The sequence below is a fragment of the Peromyscus eremicus genome, chromosome 13, assembly GCF_949786415.1.
Source record: "Peromyscus eremicus chromosome 13, PerEre_H2_v1, whole genome shotgun sequence".
In the NCBI taxonomy this organism is placed as follows: Eukaryota; Metazoa; Chordata; class Mammalia; order Rodentia; family Cricetidae; genus Peromyscus; species Peromyscus eremicus.
Window position 1 is genome coordinate 2,780,508 of NC_081429.1, and position 20,421 is coordinate 2,800,928.

Consider the following 20,421-nt stretch of genomic DNA (forward strand, 5'->3'; position numbering starts at 1 on the left):
AGCAGCTGCTTCTTAAATAATTGACTCTGAGGTTTATATTACTTGTAAATGCTCAGCTGGTAACTCAGGCTTATTACTAACTAGGTCTTACACCTACATTAATCCATAATTCTTATCTATGTTTAGCCACGTGGCTTGGTACCTTTTCTCAATACAGCATTCTCATCTTGCTTCCTCTGCATCTGGCTGGTGTCTCTGACTCCACCTCCTTCTTCCCAGCATTCTCAGTTTGGCTTTCCCGCCTAATTTCCTGCCCAGCTACTAACCAATCAGTGTTTTATTAAACCAATCCAAGTGACAAGTCTTTACAGTGTACAGGAGGATTATTCCATAGCAATGTGGTGCTGGGAATGAATACAGGGAACATCTGAAGGAGGAATAGTTGCCCTGTAGCTCACAGATGAAGAAAAATCTTCCTGGGAAGTTAGTTTGGTTAATATGGAACATCTATGATATTGACTATTGGAGTAGTTTGGTGGAGTAAGAAGGCAGGAGCCAAAGTCAAATTTAATAAAATTTACCTAGAGTGTACAAGGCCCTGGGTTTGATCCCTAACCTCACATAAAATTGGCCATGGTGGCACAGTTTTGGCACCTTGAGTTAAGACCAGTGATCTCAGAATAAGAGATGCATAGATGATGACTACTGTTGTTTAAACTTGAGTTAAATAGAGTGTTTTAAGTTGAGATTCTCAGAGGCAGGGCTTGAGGTGAGGATTATTGCTCAAGTAGCCTACATGAAAAATGTATGATTTCTGTTAAATTACTTATAATTTAATTAGGGAACTCACAACAGAGATCTAAAATGAGAGTTTGAGAACAGAGCACTGAGAGTAGACTGATACAATGCTAGAAGCTGGAAGTGGCTAGTAAGAGAGTGGATGACTCAACTCAGTCCATAGGACTGAAGGCAGACACAGGGACAAGCCAGAGAAATCCAGAAAAGCTTTCAGAAGTATAAATGCACCCAGGGCAGTTTGTAACATGGATCTTAAAAGGTCTTATTAATAAAATAAAACCCGGAGCCAGGTATTGGGGTGAATGCTGAATGATCAGAGAGACAGAACAAGCCACAGCTAAAACCTCACCTCGACAACTTCTCAGCCAATCCTGTTTCTTCAGACTGGAAGCCTCTGTGTCCTCATCCAGAATGGATCTCAGCTGAACTGCTGCTCAAAAGCCTAAAAGCTTAACAGGGCCCTAGTTACTGGTTTTCACGCCTTATAAACCTTTCTGCTTCCTGCCATCACTTCCTGGGATTAAAGGCGTGTGTCACCATGCCTGGCTGTTTCCAGTGTGGTTTTGAACTCAGAGATCCAGACAGATCTCTGCCTTTGGAATGCTAGGATTAAAGGTGTGTGCCACCATTTTCTTCTGGCCTCTATGTCTGTCTAGTGGCTGTTCTGTTCTCTGAACCCCAGATGAGTTTATTAGGATTTATAATATATTGGGGAACACAATATCACCACAGCAGTTGGGCAGGATAAGGCAGATAGCTCAATGAACGATTTCAGGGAACAGGAAATTTTTTTTTTTTGTCTTTTTTTTTCAGAGCTGAGGACCAAACCCAGGGCCTTGCACTTGCTAGGCAAGCGCTCTACCACTGAGTTAAATCCCCAACCCCAGGGAACAGGAATTTTGTACAGGAGAAATGGACAAACTTCTGAAAGAGGCTGGCTAGCAAACATTTTAGATATTGGCCAACCAGATCTGTCACAGCTTCTCTGTTGCTCTTACTCTCTAAAAAAGCAGTAACAGACTATATGGAAACGAATAAGCTCAGCTGGGTTTCAACAAAGCTTTAGAGAAATTACAGGATTTGGGCTGTAAGCTGTAGGTTGCCAGCCTCTGTCCTAGAGTTATAATTACACCTCATGAAGGAGCTTGCTTCTGCCCTGTAAAGAACCTGGTGCACCTGGATACAGGTGTCTTTTTATCTCTGAAAAATATGTAGACTATGCTAGAAAATGCCTGACTCCTTTAAATCTGTTCCCAGATCCACTAATTTAGTCTTGAAGTTTATGAGACTTTAGATTCTAAGACAGAAAATGTTAAGGAGTCTCTGTTTCTATAGGTTTTTAGGAAATTAGTTGACTGGGTTTTGTATTTTCTCTTTAATAATGTGAGAACATTGAGTTTAAAGTGTATTAAAAATTCTAGGGGCTGAGGAAATATTAATAGCTTACTTGGTAGAGTTCTTGCCCAGAGTGTACAAGTTTGATACCCATCCTCACATAAAACTGGCCATGATGGCACAGGCTTACAATCTCAGAACTCACAATGCAAGGTAGGAGGATCAGAGGTTCGAAGTCATTCTTGGCTGCAATACAAATTTGATGCTAGCCTGGGCTACAGGAAACACAGTCACAAAAAAAAATCTGCATATATTTACTACAGCTTTAGGTCCTGTAAAAACTTTTTGTTAATTTAATTTATTCCCTATCTATCTATCTATCTATCTATCTATCTATCTATCTATCTATCTATCAATCTATCATCTATTTGTGTGTGTATGTATGTATGTATGTATACACACATAAATGCATGTGCCATGTTCTTTCCTTCCATCACGTGGGTTCCAGGGATTGAAATGAAATCAGGTCTTTAGCCTTGTTTGCAAGCATCTTTACCTTCTGAGCCATATTGATGGCCTGTTTTAGGTCCTTTTTGATCAGGCTAGAAATGGATCTTACAGATGCAGTTCTAGGTTAGGTGTTTTGGAATGGAGACCACATGGTCCACTTCAAGTCTCTGACCTGGCTCTCTGTAGTGGTGCTCAGCCCAGCTTCTCATCCGTTTCTCTTCCACTGTCCTTTGGCTCTGCTTTCATGCTTAAGGCCTTTGTCATTAACTTTAGCAGTGGTAACTTGAATTGATCTTTTCAGTGATCGTAAAAAGGACAAATACTTTTCTACTTGGCCCCTCCTTTTTGTTTCTTTATTTGAAACAGGGTCTCATATAGTTCAGGCTGGTCTTGAACTCACTGTGTAGCTGAGTCTAGCCTTGAACTCCTGATCTTTACATCTCCACCTCCCAAGTTCTTGAATCACTGGCACTTACTATCATGCCTGTCTCCCTTATGACCTTTTAAAGCTAAATGGGGACTGATTGTGTCTGGAGACAAAGTGTCAGGGTACAGGATGTCCTGGCAGATAGTAGTCATCAGCTAGAGGTTAGTGCTTCAGGCAAGTGACACAATACAAGGCTACAAATATGATGTGAATACAGTCAGGAATAAAGGAGATGTCTTATAGGTTGGCACAGTGAAAGGAGAATGACCGATATCAGTGGCTTGGAATATATGTTGTCATCAGGGGGAGTGTGGTGAGCCATCATGCTACTTTGCCAGTGGACTTATGTTGAGACCTTACAGTGAAGCAGACATTGTGAGTGATCTTAGAAATATGGTCATGAGTACCAGCACAGAACATAGGAAATGACGTGAGGACGATTGGGAGCAAGGATGCTATTTGACGTGATATTCCTGATGCAAAATGGAGAATTGAGTTTGTTAGACATGATGAATGCCTTAGTGTAATAGGGCTAGTTCTCCTGAGAAAGTTAGTCTAGTGGAGCAATGCAGAGGAAACTGAGGTGACAGGGAACGTTCCGGGTGTAATGGGAGAATCCACAGGATTACCAACTAGTCCTAGAGAGGGCCAAGGAATGCTTTTTAGAAAGCAAGTTTGGGAGGCAATGAAGACTGACAAGAAAATTAAATATGGAGTGGATAAAGGACCAGAAGACTTGATATAAAAGAACTCAAGCTGCTTTAGATTGAGGAGTTTTCATCCAGCTGGATGATTTACATGGAGAAGAGCAGTAGCTGGAGATACATCATCAGCTTTGTTGAACTCTTTCTTCCCAGACACTGGCACAGGCAGATTGTGCACTTGAAAACCCAGTGTTTTAGTACGTTTTGTGTTGCTGTAACAAAATATTTGGAAACATTTCTAAAGAAAAGAAACTTGTTCTCTCACAGTCTAGAGGGTGAAAGCGCAGACAGGTTCAGTTGTGTGGTGAGGGGTATTTTCTGTTCCAGTGTGACCCTTTGTTTCTGCCTCTGAACTCACTTCCTGATTTGAGTCTCACAGTCATCCTTACACTTTGTCACTTGACTTAGGCATTGGCATTTACATGATTATTGAAGGCAAAAGGACAAGCAGAGAGGGTACTGCCCTGTAAGAAGAGGGAGGGCCCTCATGACCTAACCACCTGTAAAGCCTTACCTCCTAATGCCATTACTCCATCACTGTCTGAGTGTTGAAGACCTAGGTATGTTCAAACTGCAGCATCCACCCATGGTTCCAGGAAAATAAATAACCCTGCACCAAGAGTTGTAGCAGTGTCCAGCCCATCTCTATCTGTGAACACATGATACAGTGGGGAGTGAAGTCTCATGTCTGTAACACACTGTGATGGTATCTTCAGTTGGTAGGTGCTGTTCTCAGACCTTTGGGGTAAGGTCTTGTTGTCCTTGAAAAATGAGGGGTTGAGCATTGACAGCCTGCATATATTGACTGGGCTTTCTGCCATTTCTCTCTAATATGCCCTTGGTGTTAGTATTCCCTTTGGGTATATTAACAAGTGTGGTCCATGTGCCCGCAGCCCCACATACTCTCAGGTTCTGTTCTCAAGACTCTGGATAAGAATCTGCAGCCGGGCGGTTGTGGCGCACGCCTTTAATCCCAGCACTCGAGAGGCAGAGCCAGGAGGATCTTTGTGAGTTCGAGGCCAGCCTGGTCTACAGAGTGAGTTCCAGGAAAGGCGCAAAGCTACAAAGAGAAACCCTGTCTTGAAAAACCAAAAAAAAAAAAAAAAAAAAAAAAAAGAATCTGCATTTGCCAGGTGGTGGTGGTGCACGCCTTTAATCCCAGCACTCGGGAGTCAGAGGCAGGCAGATCTTTGTGAGTTCAAGGCCAGCCTGGTCTGCAGAGTGAGTCCCAGGACAGGCTCCAAAGCTACACAGAGAAACTCTGTCTCGAAAAAAACCAAAAAAAAAAAAAAATAAATAAATAAAAATCTGCATTTAACAAGAGCTCTGTATGATCTGTGTAAGCATTGGTATCTAAGAAGTACTTATGTAGATGATTAAGTAAAACAGAATGATTTATTATTTTCCTTTTGTATTATATTTCCTTAAAATAATATCTTCAAGGCACATCTATGCTGTACCATCAGCATTTTGTCCTCTTTGGTAGCTGTATTACATTGAATGGCTGTACCACATTTTATCTTCTCACCAGTTGGTATACATTTGTGTAGTATTGTGATACTTCTTTGCCTTTAAAATAAAGAATTAAAGAAGGAAACACATATGTGCATATTATTTTAGCTGGAGGAGAGCCTTCCGAGGATTGAAGTGATGATACAGTTTCACTGGGTAGGTCTGGGTGCTCCTTGACGTCTCTACTCTCCCTCCCTCCCTCCCTCCCTTCTCCAGTCAGCTGCAGAAATGAAGGAAAGAGAGATACATTAGTCTTATAGTTGTAGTCAGAAAAATATGTGTATTGACATCAGGTTAGGTTGATCTGCCATGGATTGTTTTTATTCCAAGAAGACTTCTGTAACCTTTCTCCAGTTTTCAGTGACCTTTGAAGTTCAAGTGTTATGTCATTTCTCTTAATAGTCTCCAGTTTCACTCATTTTTTCCTGAAGAATTACCTCTTACCTTATGTCTGGAGTGATGCATGTTTTCTATTTTCTTCCCATTAATTGAGACCATATTTTAGTTCTTTTAAGTGTATTTTGAAATCTTATTGAAAATAAACTTAAAATTTTTTCACTTTTGCATAATGTAGACCAAAACAACTGTGAGAGTAACTTAAAGGAAGGAAGATTGCTCTGGGAACACAGTTTCAGAGGGTTCAGTCCACGGCTTCAGTTGGTTCAGTCCACGGTCTCAGAGGGTTCAGTCCACGGCTTCAGTTGGTTCAGTCCACGGTCTCAGAGGGTTCAGTCCACGGTCTCAGAGGGTTCAGTCCACGGCTTCAGTTGGTTCAGTCCACGGTCTCAGAGGGTTCAGTCCACGGTCTCAGAGGGTTCAGTCCACGGTCTCAGAGGGTTCAGTCCATGGTTTCAGAGGGTTCAGTCCACGGTTTCAGAGGGTTCAGTCCATGGTTTCAGAGGGTTCAGTCCATGGTCTCAGAGGGTTCAGTCCATGGTTTCAGAGGGTTCAGTCCATGGTCTCAGAGGGTTCAGTCCATGGTCTCAGAGGGTTCAGTCCATGGTTTCAGAGGGTTCAGTCCATGGTCTCAGAGGGTTCAGTCCATGGTCTCAGAGGGTTCAGTGCAGGGTTGCTTGGCCCCGTGTACATGGTGTCTTGGCAGTGTGAGTGTGTGGAGGAGGCTGTTGACTTCATGACAGACTGGAAGCAGAGGATAAGATCTGGATTATTAGGTATAACTTTCAAAGGCACACCCTAGTGATTTACTTCCTCCAGCTGGGATCAGGCTTCTAATATATGAGTCTATGGGTGACATTTCCTAATCAGACAGTAATAGTTTTTGTGTGTGTCTTGAAATAGTTGGCAGTCTGAAATCCCTCCCAAGAACTTTCCATTTCCCCATGGAAATTGTGGTGACATAATTAGGAGGGACTGAAAAAAGGAGATAACTTCTTTTTCTTTATCTGAAAGGCAAAAACTTAGAAGGTATCAATTTAGAAGGTAGTATGAAACTGTTTAAATTACTATATTTAAAGTTTAAAAAGAGACTTTGTTTTTAAGTGAACTAGGTATCTACACTGTCAAAAAGATTATTTATAATTGGACTCCATATTTGTATTGGGTTTTTTTCTTGCTGTTTAGTTTTATTAGTTCTTCATATATTCTAGATACTAATCCTCTGTCAGATGTATAGCTGGCAACGTTTTTCTCCCGTTAACGCAGACTGCCTCATCATTTTGTTGACTGTTTTCTTTGCTGTACAGAAACTTTTAGTTCATGAGATCCCATTTGTTGATTATTGGTTTTATTTCCTGAGCAGGGAGCCTATTCAGAAAGTCTTTACCTATTCCTATATCTTCATGTGCATGCTTTATTTTTCTCTAGCAATTTCAGAGTTTTACTTCTTATGTTGAGGACTTTGATCCATTTGGAGTTGATACTTGTGCAGGGTGAGAGAGAATGATTTAGGTTCTTTCTTCTTCATGTGGACATTGAGTTTTACTAGTAGCACTTGTTGAAGATGCTGTCTTTTCTCTAATGAGTTGTTTGGACATCTTTGTCAAATACCAGATGGCTGTAGTAGCGTGGCCTTGTGTCTGGGCTCTCAGTTCCATTGATCTGCATGTCTGGTTTTTACCAGTACTGTTTTGTTTTTCTTCCCATTACTCTGACTTTGTAGTAGAACTGGAAGTCAGGTAGAGTGGTATCTCTAGCAGCATTCCTTTGCCCAGGATTGCTTTGGTTATCTGTGTTTCCATATAAAATTTAAGATTTTTTTTCTGTTTCTTGGAGGAATGTACTGGTCTTTTGATTGGGCTTGCATTGAATCTATAGATTGCTTTTGGTAAGATGGCCATTTTTATAATATTAATCCTACCAATCCATGAGCCTAGAAAGTCTTTCCATCTTCCAGTGCTTTCTCCAATTTTATTCTTTGTATTTAAAAAATTTTTCATTATAGAGATTTTTCACGTTTTTGTTAGGGTTATTCCTGTGTGTGTGTGTGTGTGTGTGTGTGTGTGTGTGTGTGTGTGTTTTGAGGCTGTTGTGAATGGGGTTGATGCCCTCATTCTTCCTCAATAACCTTGTCCTTAGTATATAAGAAGGCTACTAGTTTTTGTATGCTGCTTATATATCCTGCTTCTTTGATGAAAGTGTTTATCAGTTCTAGGAATTTTTTAATTGATCCCTTGGGGTCTCTCTCTCTCTTTTTAAAAAAGATTTATTTATTTATTATGTATACAGTGTTCTGTCTACATGTATCCTTGCAGGCTAGAAGAGGGCACCAGATCACATTATAGATGGTTGTGAGCCACCATGTGGGTGCTGGGAATTGAACTCAGGACCTCTGGAAGAGCAGCCAGTGCTCTTAACCTCTGAGCCATCTTTACAGCCCCCTCGGGGTCTCTTATGTATGAGATTATACCATCTACGAATATACTTTGATTTCTTCCTTTCCTATTTGTATCTCTTTATTTTGGTCTCTTATTGCTATAGATAAGATATCTGATACTGTATTGAATAAGAATGGAGATAGATACCCTTGTTTTGTCCCTGATTTTGGTGGAAATGCTCTGAACTTTGCCCCATTTAATATAATGTTGCTCTAGCTTTGTCATATATAACCTTTCTCTATTTAGATATTTAGATATAGTTTTCTTGTTCAAAGTTTCTTTCCAATTTTCCATTTTGTATGTGGGTGTGTGTGTGTGTGTGTGTGTGTGTGTGTGTGTGAAAGAGAGAGAGAGAGACAGAGAGAGAGAGAGAGAGAGAGAAAGAGAGAGAGAGAGAGAGACAGAGAGACAGAGAGAGAGGGAGACAGAGAGAGAGAGACAGAGACAGACAGACAGAGAAGTTATGTATCATTCTTGACAGGTCTCCCATATTATTCAGTGAGGAGGCAGGGTCTCTCATTCAAAACAGAGCTTGCTAATATTGCTTATTTTGATATTGTATACCTGATTTCAAGTTAAACCACAAAGCCATAGTAATGGAAAATACAAAACAAAACACATAGTGCTAGCACAAAACCAGACGCACACAGTCAGTAGAACTGAGGGCCCTACAAGGCCATACGACTATGTATGTCCCCTGTCTCCACTTTAGAGGCTGGAATTACAGGCAGGTCACCATGCCCATCCAATATTTGTATGAGTTCTGGGGTTTTAAACTTCAGTTCCCATGTTATGTGGCAAAAACTATCTCCCTAGCTCTCTTTAAGACTTTTAATATGAAAGGGTATTGGATTTTGTCAGGTCCTTTCTTTGTATCAAGGTGACCATGTAATTTCTGTCCTTGAGACCATTTATGTAATTTATCACATTTGTTGATTTATGTATATTGAACCATTGATGCATCTGTGAAATGAAGCCAACTTGATCATGGTGAATAATCATTTGATATTTTCTTGAATTTGGTTGGCAAGTGTTTTGTTGGGAATTTTTGCATTTGTACTTCTCGGTGAGATTGCTTCATAATTTTCTTGTTGCATTTCTGGGTTTGATATCAGGGTAATTCTAGCCTTGTAAAATGTTTGGTAATGTTCTTTCCTTTTCTGCTGTATGGGTAATTTGAGGAAAATTGGTGGTAATTTTTCTTTGGAAGACTGACAAAATCTACCAGTGACTCTGGGCTTGGCATTTCTTTTTTATCAGGGAGGTTTTTAATTACTACATCAGTCTCATTGCTTATTATAGATCTATTTAAATTGATTATCTTATTGTGATTTAATTTATGTGGCCTTAATACATCTAGAAACTAGTTCTTTTAGACGTTCTGATTTATTGGAGTATATATTTTTAAGTAAGACTTAATGATTTTCTGAATTTTGTCATTATCTCGATGGCTCCCCTTGTCATTTCTAATGTTATCTATTTGGATCTCTCTCTCTTTTGGCTAGTTTGGCTGAGAGTTTGGCTTGTTTATCTTGTCAAAGAACCATGTCTTTCATGTTGATTCTTTGTATTATTCTGTTTGTTTCTATTTCATTTCTTTGGTGTTAATGATTTCTCTACATCTACTGACTTGAGGTTTGGCTTGTTTCTTCTTTTTCAGAGATTTTAGATATATTATTAAGTTATTTATTTGAGATTGCTCTCCTTTTTTACTATAGGTACTTAGAGCTATAAACTTCCCTCTTACATCTTATAGATTTTGGTATGTTGTTTTCATTTTTCTCTAGCGATTTTTTTTTTATTTCTTTCTTGATTTCTCCCTGTTCATGGTGTATTGTTTAAGCTCTATGAGTTTGTGTGTTTTCTGTAGTTTCTCCTTCTGTTGATTTATAATCACAGGCCTTTGATATCAGTTAGAATACAAGGATTGTTTTAGTTTTCTTATGTCTGTTAAGAGTTGCTTTGGAGGGCCTGGAGAAATAGCCCAGTGGTTGAAGAGCACCTGTTCTTCCAGAGGACCAGGGTTTGATTCCCAGAACCCACCACGATGGCTAATAACCAGCTGTAACTTTGTTTTTTAGAGGATCTCATGCCCTCTTCTGGCCTCCATGGATACTGCATAGACATGGTACACAGACATATGCAGGCAAAACACATTTAAAAAAATTAAACAAAAACATTTAAGAGGGTGGAGATGGCTCAGCAGTTAAGAGCACTTGCTGCTCTTTCAGAGGACCCTGGTTCAGTTCCCAGCAGTCACATGGTGACTCACAACTATCTGTAACTCTAGTTCTGGTTCTAGAATCTTACACTTTCTTCTGTCCTCCATGGGTAATAGGCACACACATGGTGTACAGACATACATGCAAGCAGAGCACCCATACACATAAAATAAAAAAAAAGCCTGACATCAAGCCCTAATATATGATGTATTTTAGAGAAAGTTCTACGGGCTGCTGAGAAAAATGGGAATTATGAGTTTGTCGATTAATTCAGACATTTCTCTGTTCTTTTTTTTTTTTGGTCAGGATGGCCTGTCAATTAGTAGTCATCCACTACTGTTGTGCTGGGGCTAATCTGTGACTTTTCATCTAATAGCATTTGTTTCATGAAATTGGGTATACCTGTGTTTGGAGCATATACATTTAGAATTGTAATGTTCTTCTGATAGAGTACTCTCTTATTCAGTATGAAGTGACCTTTATCTTTTCCCACTAGTTTTGGTTTGAAGCCTTTTTTGTCAGATATTAGATCTGTGACACTGTTTGTTCCCCAGGTTCATTTACATGGACCCTTTTCCATTCTTTGACCCTAAGATATTGTTTATCTTTTGTAGGAGGTGCATTTCTTAGAGGTCACAAGTAGGTGGTTCTTTTTTTTTTTTTTTGAGATCGGATTTCTGTCTTGGAACGTGCTGGCCTCAAACTCACAGAGATCCTCCTGCTTCTGCCTCCAGAGTGCTGAGATTAAAGGCATGAGCCATTATGCCCGGCTTGGTTCCTCCCTTTAAAAATTTTAAATTTATTAATTTTTTGAGGATTTTATACAGGAGTACTATATTTGCATAATTTCATACCCACCCTCTTTCTCCTCCACCATTTCCTGTGTCCTCCCTATTTCCTCTACTCCCTCTTAAATTTGTGACTTCTTTTATTACATATGTATGTTTTCACACACACACACTGCATGCATGCGTACGTGTGCACCCCCCACTCTGCTGAGTCTGTATACACACACACACACACACACACACACACACACACACACACACACACACAGCTGAGTCTGTTTAGTGTTTCTCATGTGTTTAGGGCTGACTACTTGGGATTGGATAACCTGCCAGGGACTTTCCTGGTAGAAAGCAGCGTGAGAGAAATAACTAGTCACATACAAAGGCCTTGCATCAAGAGAAGAGCTGATTCTCCCTTTCTCAGTAGCCATTAATTGCCTATAGCTCTTCATCTAGGGTGGTGCCTTGTGAGACTTCCCTCATACAGCTTGGCAAGTCAAATGGTATTGTCACTGTGTAGGTCCTACTTATGCATCTGTATTTTTTAAGATTTCATCGATGTCGTCTCCCAGATATAAACGACACTATCTTACAGTAGACATCCTGGTCCTCTTAATCTTTCTGCCCTTCTTCTTTAGGTTCCTGCTTTTTGATGCAATCTTTAGTTTGTATGTTTGGACTGGGGGAATTGAGACCATTAATATCAAAATTACCACTGAAAGTTGTATATCGATTCCTGCCAGTTTGTACTGTTCATCCCCCCCCCCCCCCCCCCCCCCCCCCCCCCCCCGCGCGCGCCTTCCTCTCTTGTTTAACTATTATTCTAGTGTGGTTTATTCTTTTCTGGGCTTCATGCATGGATTGTTTTTTCTTCTTTTTAGTCTGAAGGATCCCTTCAAGTATCTTCTACATAGCTGTCTTAGTGTTCATAAATTCCTTTCGTCTATTTTTATCATGTAAAGTTTTCATCTTTCTTTCAGTTGTGACAGATAGCTTTGCTGGGTATAGTAGTCTGGGTTTACAGTTGTTATCTTTCAGAACTTAAACTACGTCATTCCAGGCCCTCTTGCTTTTAAAGCAGAATAACCTGCTATTGTTCTGATGGACCTGCTTTTGGATGTGACTTGGTATTTCTCTCATGCTGCTTTCAATGTACTTTCTATGTTCTGTATTTAAATTTAATGTTTTATATATAATATGGCAGGGGAATTTCTGTTTTGGTCTGTCTCTTTGATGTCCTAAACCCTTCCTGTATCTGGATTGACATTCCTTTTCCTAACTCTGGGACATTTTTTGCCTTAATTCTTTTGAAAATGTTTTCTGTGACTTGAGAACAGGATTCTTCTCCTATGCCTATAACTTACAGATTTGATCTTTTCAGAATGTAGCATGTATCTTGGAATTCCCATTGGCACCTTCTTATTTAATCTTTGTCTTCATTGGACTGTTCCACCTTGTCCTTTGAGCTCAGATACTCTGTCTTCTCTTTGATCCACCAAGCTTAAGTTATGAGACTTCTCATCTGTCATCTGACCTGAAGTTCTTCCTTGATAAGAAATCCTTTTTCTTAGTTTTAGTATGTTATTGATTTCCCTTCTTACACTCCAAGCTTCTGCCTTGAATCTTGTTCTCTTTTCTTTATATTCTTTCCTGTAATGGTTTGCATGTACTTTTATTTACACAATGTAGTTTAAACTAGCTTTTTTATTTAAATGATTTCCACCATTCATTTGTTTATTCAACTTTGATTGGCTGAATATTGGCTTTGCTTGGCACTGGCTTAGGTCTTGGGGATGTAACTGCCATCTTCAGCCTCCCTAGATGAGCTTACAGACCAGTACAGAAATCAGAAGTAAATAGAGCACCGCCCACAGTGCTATGGGACGTGTTGCTCAACAGAGAATTGGACATTGAGATGATGGAGGTGCAGGAGCTTGATGGAGGAGAGGACAGCTCTGTCTAGCAGAGCTTGTTCCAGTTTCTTTAATGGATGATATTTGAGTTGCAGGTTGACAGTTTGCCAGATGAACTTTTAGGAGAGAAGAAAAATTTTCAGGCAAAGGACTGTGTGTTTAAAGATGTAGAAGCATTTGTTCTTTTAAGTGTAAGCTGGTCATGGTAGGAACCGTGTGTCTTTGTGTTTATAGTAATAGTGTCTTGTCAGAATATAGTCTTGTCAAGTCAGATGGGATTACATTCTAGGTCCTTTACTTTCTGGCTCTGAGCTTTGGAGTGTGTGTGGAAGCAGTCACCTGTAAGTGGGGTATGTTTGATGGTGAAAATTAATGACTTAGAATCACCTAGCATAGTCCTTGGAAAGTCATGGATGCTTCTAAAATGTGAGTTTCATGTGCTCCTTTACTTCTCTTGTAGCTAGCCACCTGATACCTGGCATACAGTAGGCAGGGAATAAATATTTGTTAAATAGTTTCAGTATTTGACAGCATTAGAAAAACATCTGGTTCATTTTATTTGATGTAATATTTTGTGACTAGAAAGAAAGAGCATATGGTAAATTCACTAAATTTTGTGATCTTTTGAAGCAGATTTTTTTTTTTTTTTGTAAAGAACTAAGTGTTATTGATGGGAAAACAGCAGAAGTCCAGTCAGGTTTTCTAGGCGTTTGTATATGGGAGCTAGATATAATTTTCCCCTTTGAGTATAAAATATAAATTGTTCTGTTTTCTTTCTTCCCTTTCCTTTTCCTATTCCTTTTCCTTCCCTTCCCCTTCCTCCATTCCTCCCTTCCTTTCTTCCTTCTTCCCCCTTCCTTCTTTCCTTCTCCAAACTTGCTGTGTAGCCAAGGATTACCTTGTCTCTGCCTGGAGTTCTGGGATTACAGGTATGTACTTTCATGCCTGGCTTTATTATGTAGTTGTAAGGATTAAACCTAGGGTTTATTATAAAGATACAATAAAGCAGATACAAAATAGCCAGATGATAGAGTGGTACAGAGAATAACAGAAAGTTATGTTATTGGTTAGGTGTGAATGGACCCATGTGGGCTACTTTCAAAGCCTTTGTCCCCTAAGGTTCATCTTACTTTTACTTGACACCTTTCGAGGCAAGATTGGTGAGGGCTTTTAACCCAAGGTACACAGAAGCCCGTATATTATGTCACTAGGTTTTTGGAAAAGAAAAAAAAAGGCAGTTAACTAGTGTAAGCCAGGGATTGTAAGCTCAAATGTCTCCTGAATTAGTTGATAGCAAAGGAATTTTAGAAAGGGAAAGGGCAGAACTCTCTGTTGATTTGATGCTGAAAAGGTAGAGTATTAGGGGTATGTGCACACTTGTGCAAATATTGATAGTCACCAGAGGGTTCCTTACAAGTCCCCACCCCTCTTGGTTGGAGGAGTTATGTTTTTCTTGGGGGATTTTGAGTAGTTAAAATGCTCTTGACTAGATAAGCTAATTTCTGTACCTGTCCATTCTAGAAAAGTCAATTTCAAGCTGTTCTTGAGTAGATTATTTAATTTTTTCCCCTAGGAAACAGTTTATTACCTAAGTAATTTATGGCAGTGTGTGCCAAGTCCTTAACTGATTTCTAGAGAATGAAATTGATAAAGAGTAATTTCACTTTTGTCTTACTTTCCTTTGTTCCTGTCCAACCTCTGACCGCTTGCCATTTGATGGGAAGGAAATTTATCCAGGGGCTGGTTCTCTGAGATGGAAGACTGTTGTCCTCACAGTTTCATCATAGGCTACCCAGGGAACAAAGAGCTTTTACAGGGAGGGAAGGGAGGAATAGGACAGTGGACAGGAAGGCCATGTGCAGGGTGGAGTCTTCTTCATGGGCCTGGCTTCTTAAGCATGGTTCCTGTAGTTCTTATAGACATAGTATTTTCTGGCAAGTCAAACCTCTTAGCATGATCTGGAAAGATTGCTCAGCGCTTAAAAGCCCTGGCTGCTCTTGCAGATGTCCCAGGCTCAGTTTCCAGCATCCACATGGTGGTTAACAACTGTCTGTAACTCCAGTTCCTGGGATCTGTCACCCTCTTCTGGCCTCTGTGGGCACTGCATGCATGTACGTGTAAAATAAAAACTCAAACCTCAGCAGTTTCACGTTTTGTGTTAGTTGTTGCATGGGCCTAGAAGTAGGGAGATATGTTAACACATTCTGGTGTTATCTCAGGTGTTCTAGCTTCTGCAGAGTGAAAAAAAGACCATTGACCTAGCTAACATATTAATAATTTAGGCGCATCTTCTCTTTAGAATTTAGAATGCTGGGCAAATAGAGGGAGCATAGCCTTACAAAGAGCAACTCAGATTGGAGTGGCCATTGTTACATTTTTTTTTCCATTTTGTCCAGAAGCTTTTCCTTGATAGCTGTTGTTGTTGAGAATCCATCAACACATAAAGCAAATCTCTTTCTTCTACTTCCTTGTTCTTTAGGCTGCCATCTTTTAATTTCTCATGCTGAAATACAGACTGTCCATGTGCCTGTCTACATGTGTGGGGAGAATTAGTTAAGGCTTAGGAGAAATCTGGAGCAGTGGAGTGTGGGTGGGTAGTTTTGTGCAACATAGAAAGCTAGAATTTTGGTGGTCCTGTTTCTTCATCTTGTGTATGGTTCTGTTAGTGTGTTTACTTTGTAAGAGTTCATCATATTGGACACTTAAGGTTTGTGTACTTTTCTATATGTAAATAAAACTGACTAAAGGTATTTAAAACAGGAGGAAAAATTAATGACATTCCTCTGTACTACTTTTAATTAGTACACAAATATAATTGCATTTTTAATAATTTATTTTTATTTTATATACATTGGTATTTTGCCTGCATGTATGAGGGTTCAGATCCCCTGAAACTTGAGTTATAGACAGTTGTGAGCTGCCATGTAGGTGCTGGGAATTCAACCCAGGTCGTCTGAAAGAGCAGCCAGCACTCTTAACCCCTGAGCCATCTCTCCAGTCCCTATAATTTGTTTTAATTGCAATTATGAAGATGAGCACAGCAGATTTGGCTACAAAAATTTGATATTCCTTTCCATCAGCAAACTTACAGTCTATTCTTGCTCTTTTATCAACCTGTTCCTTACATTTCATATTTCGTGCCCTGAGTGCTTTCACTATGTAATTCAGACAGTACTAAACTTGGAGATACAGTGATTTGCCTTACTAACTTCTTTTAAAGGGGATGAATTAGGATAGCAAACCCAAGTCCTGAGCCACAAAGCTGGTACTCAAGTTCTTTAGGTCTTAGTTCTGTATCTGCTTCCTTGTAACATGTAATTGCGAGAATCTAGAGGATGAAGTGCATGTTGCTGGTGGAACACCATGTAGGACCATGATGAGTAGCTAACCCTCTCTTGTTCTGATTAGAACACATAAGCCAAATTTGAAGAGTGTGGAAGGTGTGGGGTAAAATTCACATAGCCACAATTGTCCACTGTGCCTGACTTTATGTTCTCTAGTGGGATGTCCTTGTCATAGGTTTATTTGTTTGAGTACCAGCTTCTAGAATGGTTTTCTATGTTGCCAAGTTTTCCAAGGTTCAGGTTGTTGTACTCTGAGTCAGTATGAACTTATGTTGTACCCCTTCTTCAGAGTGTTGAAACAAGAGCTGGGATCTGTCTGCACATGGGCTAATGGGTTAAATCAGACACTGATGACCAAGCATGCATGGGGTAAGCCCTCCATTCACTGAAATACTGACTATTTCAGTGGTTAAGAACATTTGGAAAGTTAAATGCATCTGTTAGAGCATGTGAACATATTTGATCCATAAAGTGTGCATCCGTCCGTGTGTGTGTGTGTGTGTGTGTGTGTGTGTGTGTGTGTGTGTGTGTATACCACAGCCCACATGTGGAAGTCAGAGGAAAATTTGTGGGAATTGGTTCTTTTTCTATTATGTGGGTCCCAGGTCATCAGGCTTGGTGGGAAGAGCATTTACCCACTGAACTATCTAGCTGGCTGTGATAACGGATGTTTTTATTTATGCCTATTTAAAAAGGTAATTTCATAATTTAATGACTTATTTTTCATTCTTGTATCTTTGATGCTGAGTTCATAGTTTTGTATTTTTAAAAGCTAGAAATATTATAACAGTGCTTTTAGGGTAAAACATCTGTCAGTATTTCCATTATAAAGTGTAATTTTAAAGAGTTTAAAAATCAGCTGTAAAAATTTGTTCTTGGCTGGTACTTAGTATACAAAAATCTCTGCCCAGGGTAGTTTCCAGAACTTTGCAGCAGCATAAGCTAAGGTTACATGGTAGAATCAACCTACACTGAGCTCAATTTTTGTTTCTGTCAGCGTAGGGGAAGATGACAGATTTTAGAAATGATAAAACAATATTAACTTTTTTTCTTGAGTTGTGTTCTTACAAAATTGTTGATTTAAAAAATGTTGCTACATCATTTTAAAGGTAACCATTGCTTAAATATCAAAAATTGAAGCTGGGTGTGGTGGCACACACTTTTAAACCCAGGACTTTGGAGGCAGAAGCAGGAGGATCTCTGTGAGTTCAAGGCCAGCCTGGTCTACATAGTAAGACTGTGGTCTCAAACAATCCAACTCAACCCAACCCAACTCAACTCAACCCAAATTATACCACCAGACTGACCTGCAACCCTAATTGGAGGAGCTTGTAGAACTCCTTTGGGATCAGGCTCCAGCAGCTCCTCTTGAGGTCAGCGTTCAGGGCTGCACAGTGACTTGTGGCCCCAAACTCTTTTTGTTCCCTGCCCTAGTTTGTTGAAAAGTAGCTTTCCATTTGGTGTGTGGCTTAGCTGTTTGCAAAGGAAGTCAGAAAATGCTGAAGAGAGGGCTTCGTTATGCATGGCTGGAGACTTAGCTAGTGAAGCTGGAGAGCTTCTAGTTAATGTAATTTTCTTGCTAATCTCTAGGCAGGTCTTAGCTTGATGCCATGAACAATAGTATAGATAAACTTTTTGCTTTTATGTTGTTGCAAGCATGCATGCACATACAGTTCTGATGCATTTTACAGCTCATGGCCAGGTTTCTCCTTCAGGTCTTTTCTAGAGTTTCCTCATAGTTAAGCCCTATAAGTAGATTCCCTCCAGAATAATTTCATATGAGCTAGTTTGACTAGCCTTCTAGTTGACAGTAGCTACCTCTTGTGTTACTGAATCATGGAAGTACATGCATGTAAAGCCTTTAGGGAACATTTGAAGTCTCATCAGTTTAAAATGAAACACGACTTTCTGTGAAATATGAGTTGGAAATAGTACTGGGTTTTATGCATTCATTCCGAAATATAGTATTCATGGTGGAAAAAGAAATACCTTATTAAAGATGTGCTTCCCCCCTCCACAGCCACCCTGATTTAAAGCCCCCCCTCATACTACAAGATAATGATACTGTACTACTCTTAGGACCAAAGGAAGCAAAAATAACAGCAAACTCTTCCTTTATAAACCCAAGCAACTTCATTAAACAAATGTATTTTGAGAATCAGGTTAGAGTTCTTAGGAACTAACTTTAGGTCCTTTGTGTCATTTTGACAAATGGTGGGGGCACCATGCTTTAGTGGACAAAAGCCCCCCTTGGCTTCAGAGTCTGTTATGTGTTGTTCTCTCTGGAATCATCTTTGCTGAGATGCTACCACTTTTGCCTGGCTGGTTTTAGGTGGCTTATTCTAAAAGAGATGACTGCTTATGTTGTCAGAACTCATGAGACACTAAGGGCTAGAATCTTAAGTGTGGAAGTGACAGTGAGCATTAAGCAAATGTTTGATTCACAGGTCCTAAGAAGCATGTGTGATTCTGTGCAGAGATGCTCTTTGGGAAAGAGCAGATCATGTTTCTTCTCAGAGGCATAATTGGTTGTTCTCTTTACTTGCTGAGAGGTAATTTCTTACCATTATTTATTTAGTTTAAATTACAGTAGATCTGTTACATAGTGCTTTCACTGGAATTACTCATTTTTCTAAGAAACCCTGTTTCCTTTTAGCAAAGAAATACGGATTCTATGAAGCCCTCTTAGTGAACAAGAACCAATAAATGTGCGCGCGCGCACGCACACACACACACACACACACACACACACACACACATACACACCTCTCCACCCATGCATTACAATTTATGTCCATGAAGTATCTTCAATTCCAGTAGAACACCACATAATTTGTTCTAGTTTTCCATTTACGTCTCCTTTTTCTGACATGAGAAGTCTGGATTTTATTATCTAATATATATTTCTGTGAAGAATGGCATGGAGAGTTTGATTAGACTGCATTGACTCTGTATGTTGTTTTTGGTAAGATGGTCATTTTCATAGAATTGAATCTACCAATCCATGAGCATGGGAGGTCTTTCTATTTTCTAGTGCCTTCTTCGATTTCTTTAGAGTGCTAAAGTTTTCTTTGTAGAATTCTTTGCTTCCTTGGTTAATTTACTCCAAATGGTTTTGTTTTTATCTATCTATCTATCTATCTATCTATCTATCTATCTATCTATCTATCTATCTATTCTATCTTTCTATAATGATACTTAGATAGGATTGTTTGGTAGATAGGGTTCCTTATTAATTCCTTTTGTATCTACAGTAATGACATTTTACTCATGCATTGACTCTTACCAACATGAAATAGGATATTGTGTCCCTCTTTTCTTGAAAGTTTTTGTCTAACTCCCCAGCCCAGATACTTATTCGCGTGTGTGTGTGTGTGTGTGTGTGTGTTTGTGTGTGTGTGTGTGTGTGTGTGTGTGTGTGTGTGTGTGTAGATCAGAAGTCAACCACTTTATTACCTAGGAGCTACCCATTTTGTTGTTTTGTTTCGTTTTTTTGAGATAGGGTCTCTTACTGGGACCTGGGTCCTACTGATTAGGGTAGGCTAGTCAGCCAGTGAGGCCCAGAGATTTACTTGTCTCTGCCTTCCCAGCCCCGGATTATAGCCTATGCCATCATGCCTAGCTTTTTTTATGTGGGTGCAGGGATCAAACTCATGTGCTTATGGTTACATGGCAGGCACTTTGCTGACTGAGCCATCCCTTAGCCCTACTTCCCCGGGTAATTATTCTTAGTCTCTTAGTAGAGATTGACCATGTGGAATATGACCAGCCTGGAATATGGCTCTTGTTTCAATGCCTGATGCTCTCTTGTCCTCAAACATTTTTACTGTAACTATCTTATTTTCAGAAATGGTCTACAGATTAAATTTATTTTTCATTGAGTTCCAGGATATTGAAGTGCATCTGTGAGATATGGAATGCATTTGCTACAGGTTGGTATGATGTGAGAGAATTTGAGGTTAGATACTAGTTAAGTTCCCACATAAGTAAAAACCTTAAGTGTAAATGATCCTTATTTTAGTTGACAAGTTATTGAAACATTTAGGTTATTTTCTTTCCTATTATATTCCTGTTTTGATTCTGTGTCAAAAATT

General features: G+C 39.5%; 1 protein-coding gene across 5 annotated transcripts in view; it reads left to right on the top strand.

Moving 5' to 3' along the window:
* The window catches only part of Dis3l2 (DIS3 like 3'-5' exoribonuclease 2), a 322,978-nt gene that overhangs the window by 62,413 nt on the left and 240,144 nt on the right, over nucleotides 1-20,421 (top strand). Inside the window, exon 6 of one of the 5 annotated variants that reach the window (XM_059278396.1) lies at nucleotides 13,871-13,912. The exons of the other annotated variants lie outside the window; for them this stretch is intronic. Within the exon in view, the coding sequence (XP_059134379.1) occupies nucleotides 13,871-13,912 (42 nt within the window). The remainder of the gene's footprint in view (nucleotides 1-13,870; nucleotides 13,913-20,421) is intronic. 5 annotated transcript variants of the gene reach the window in all.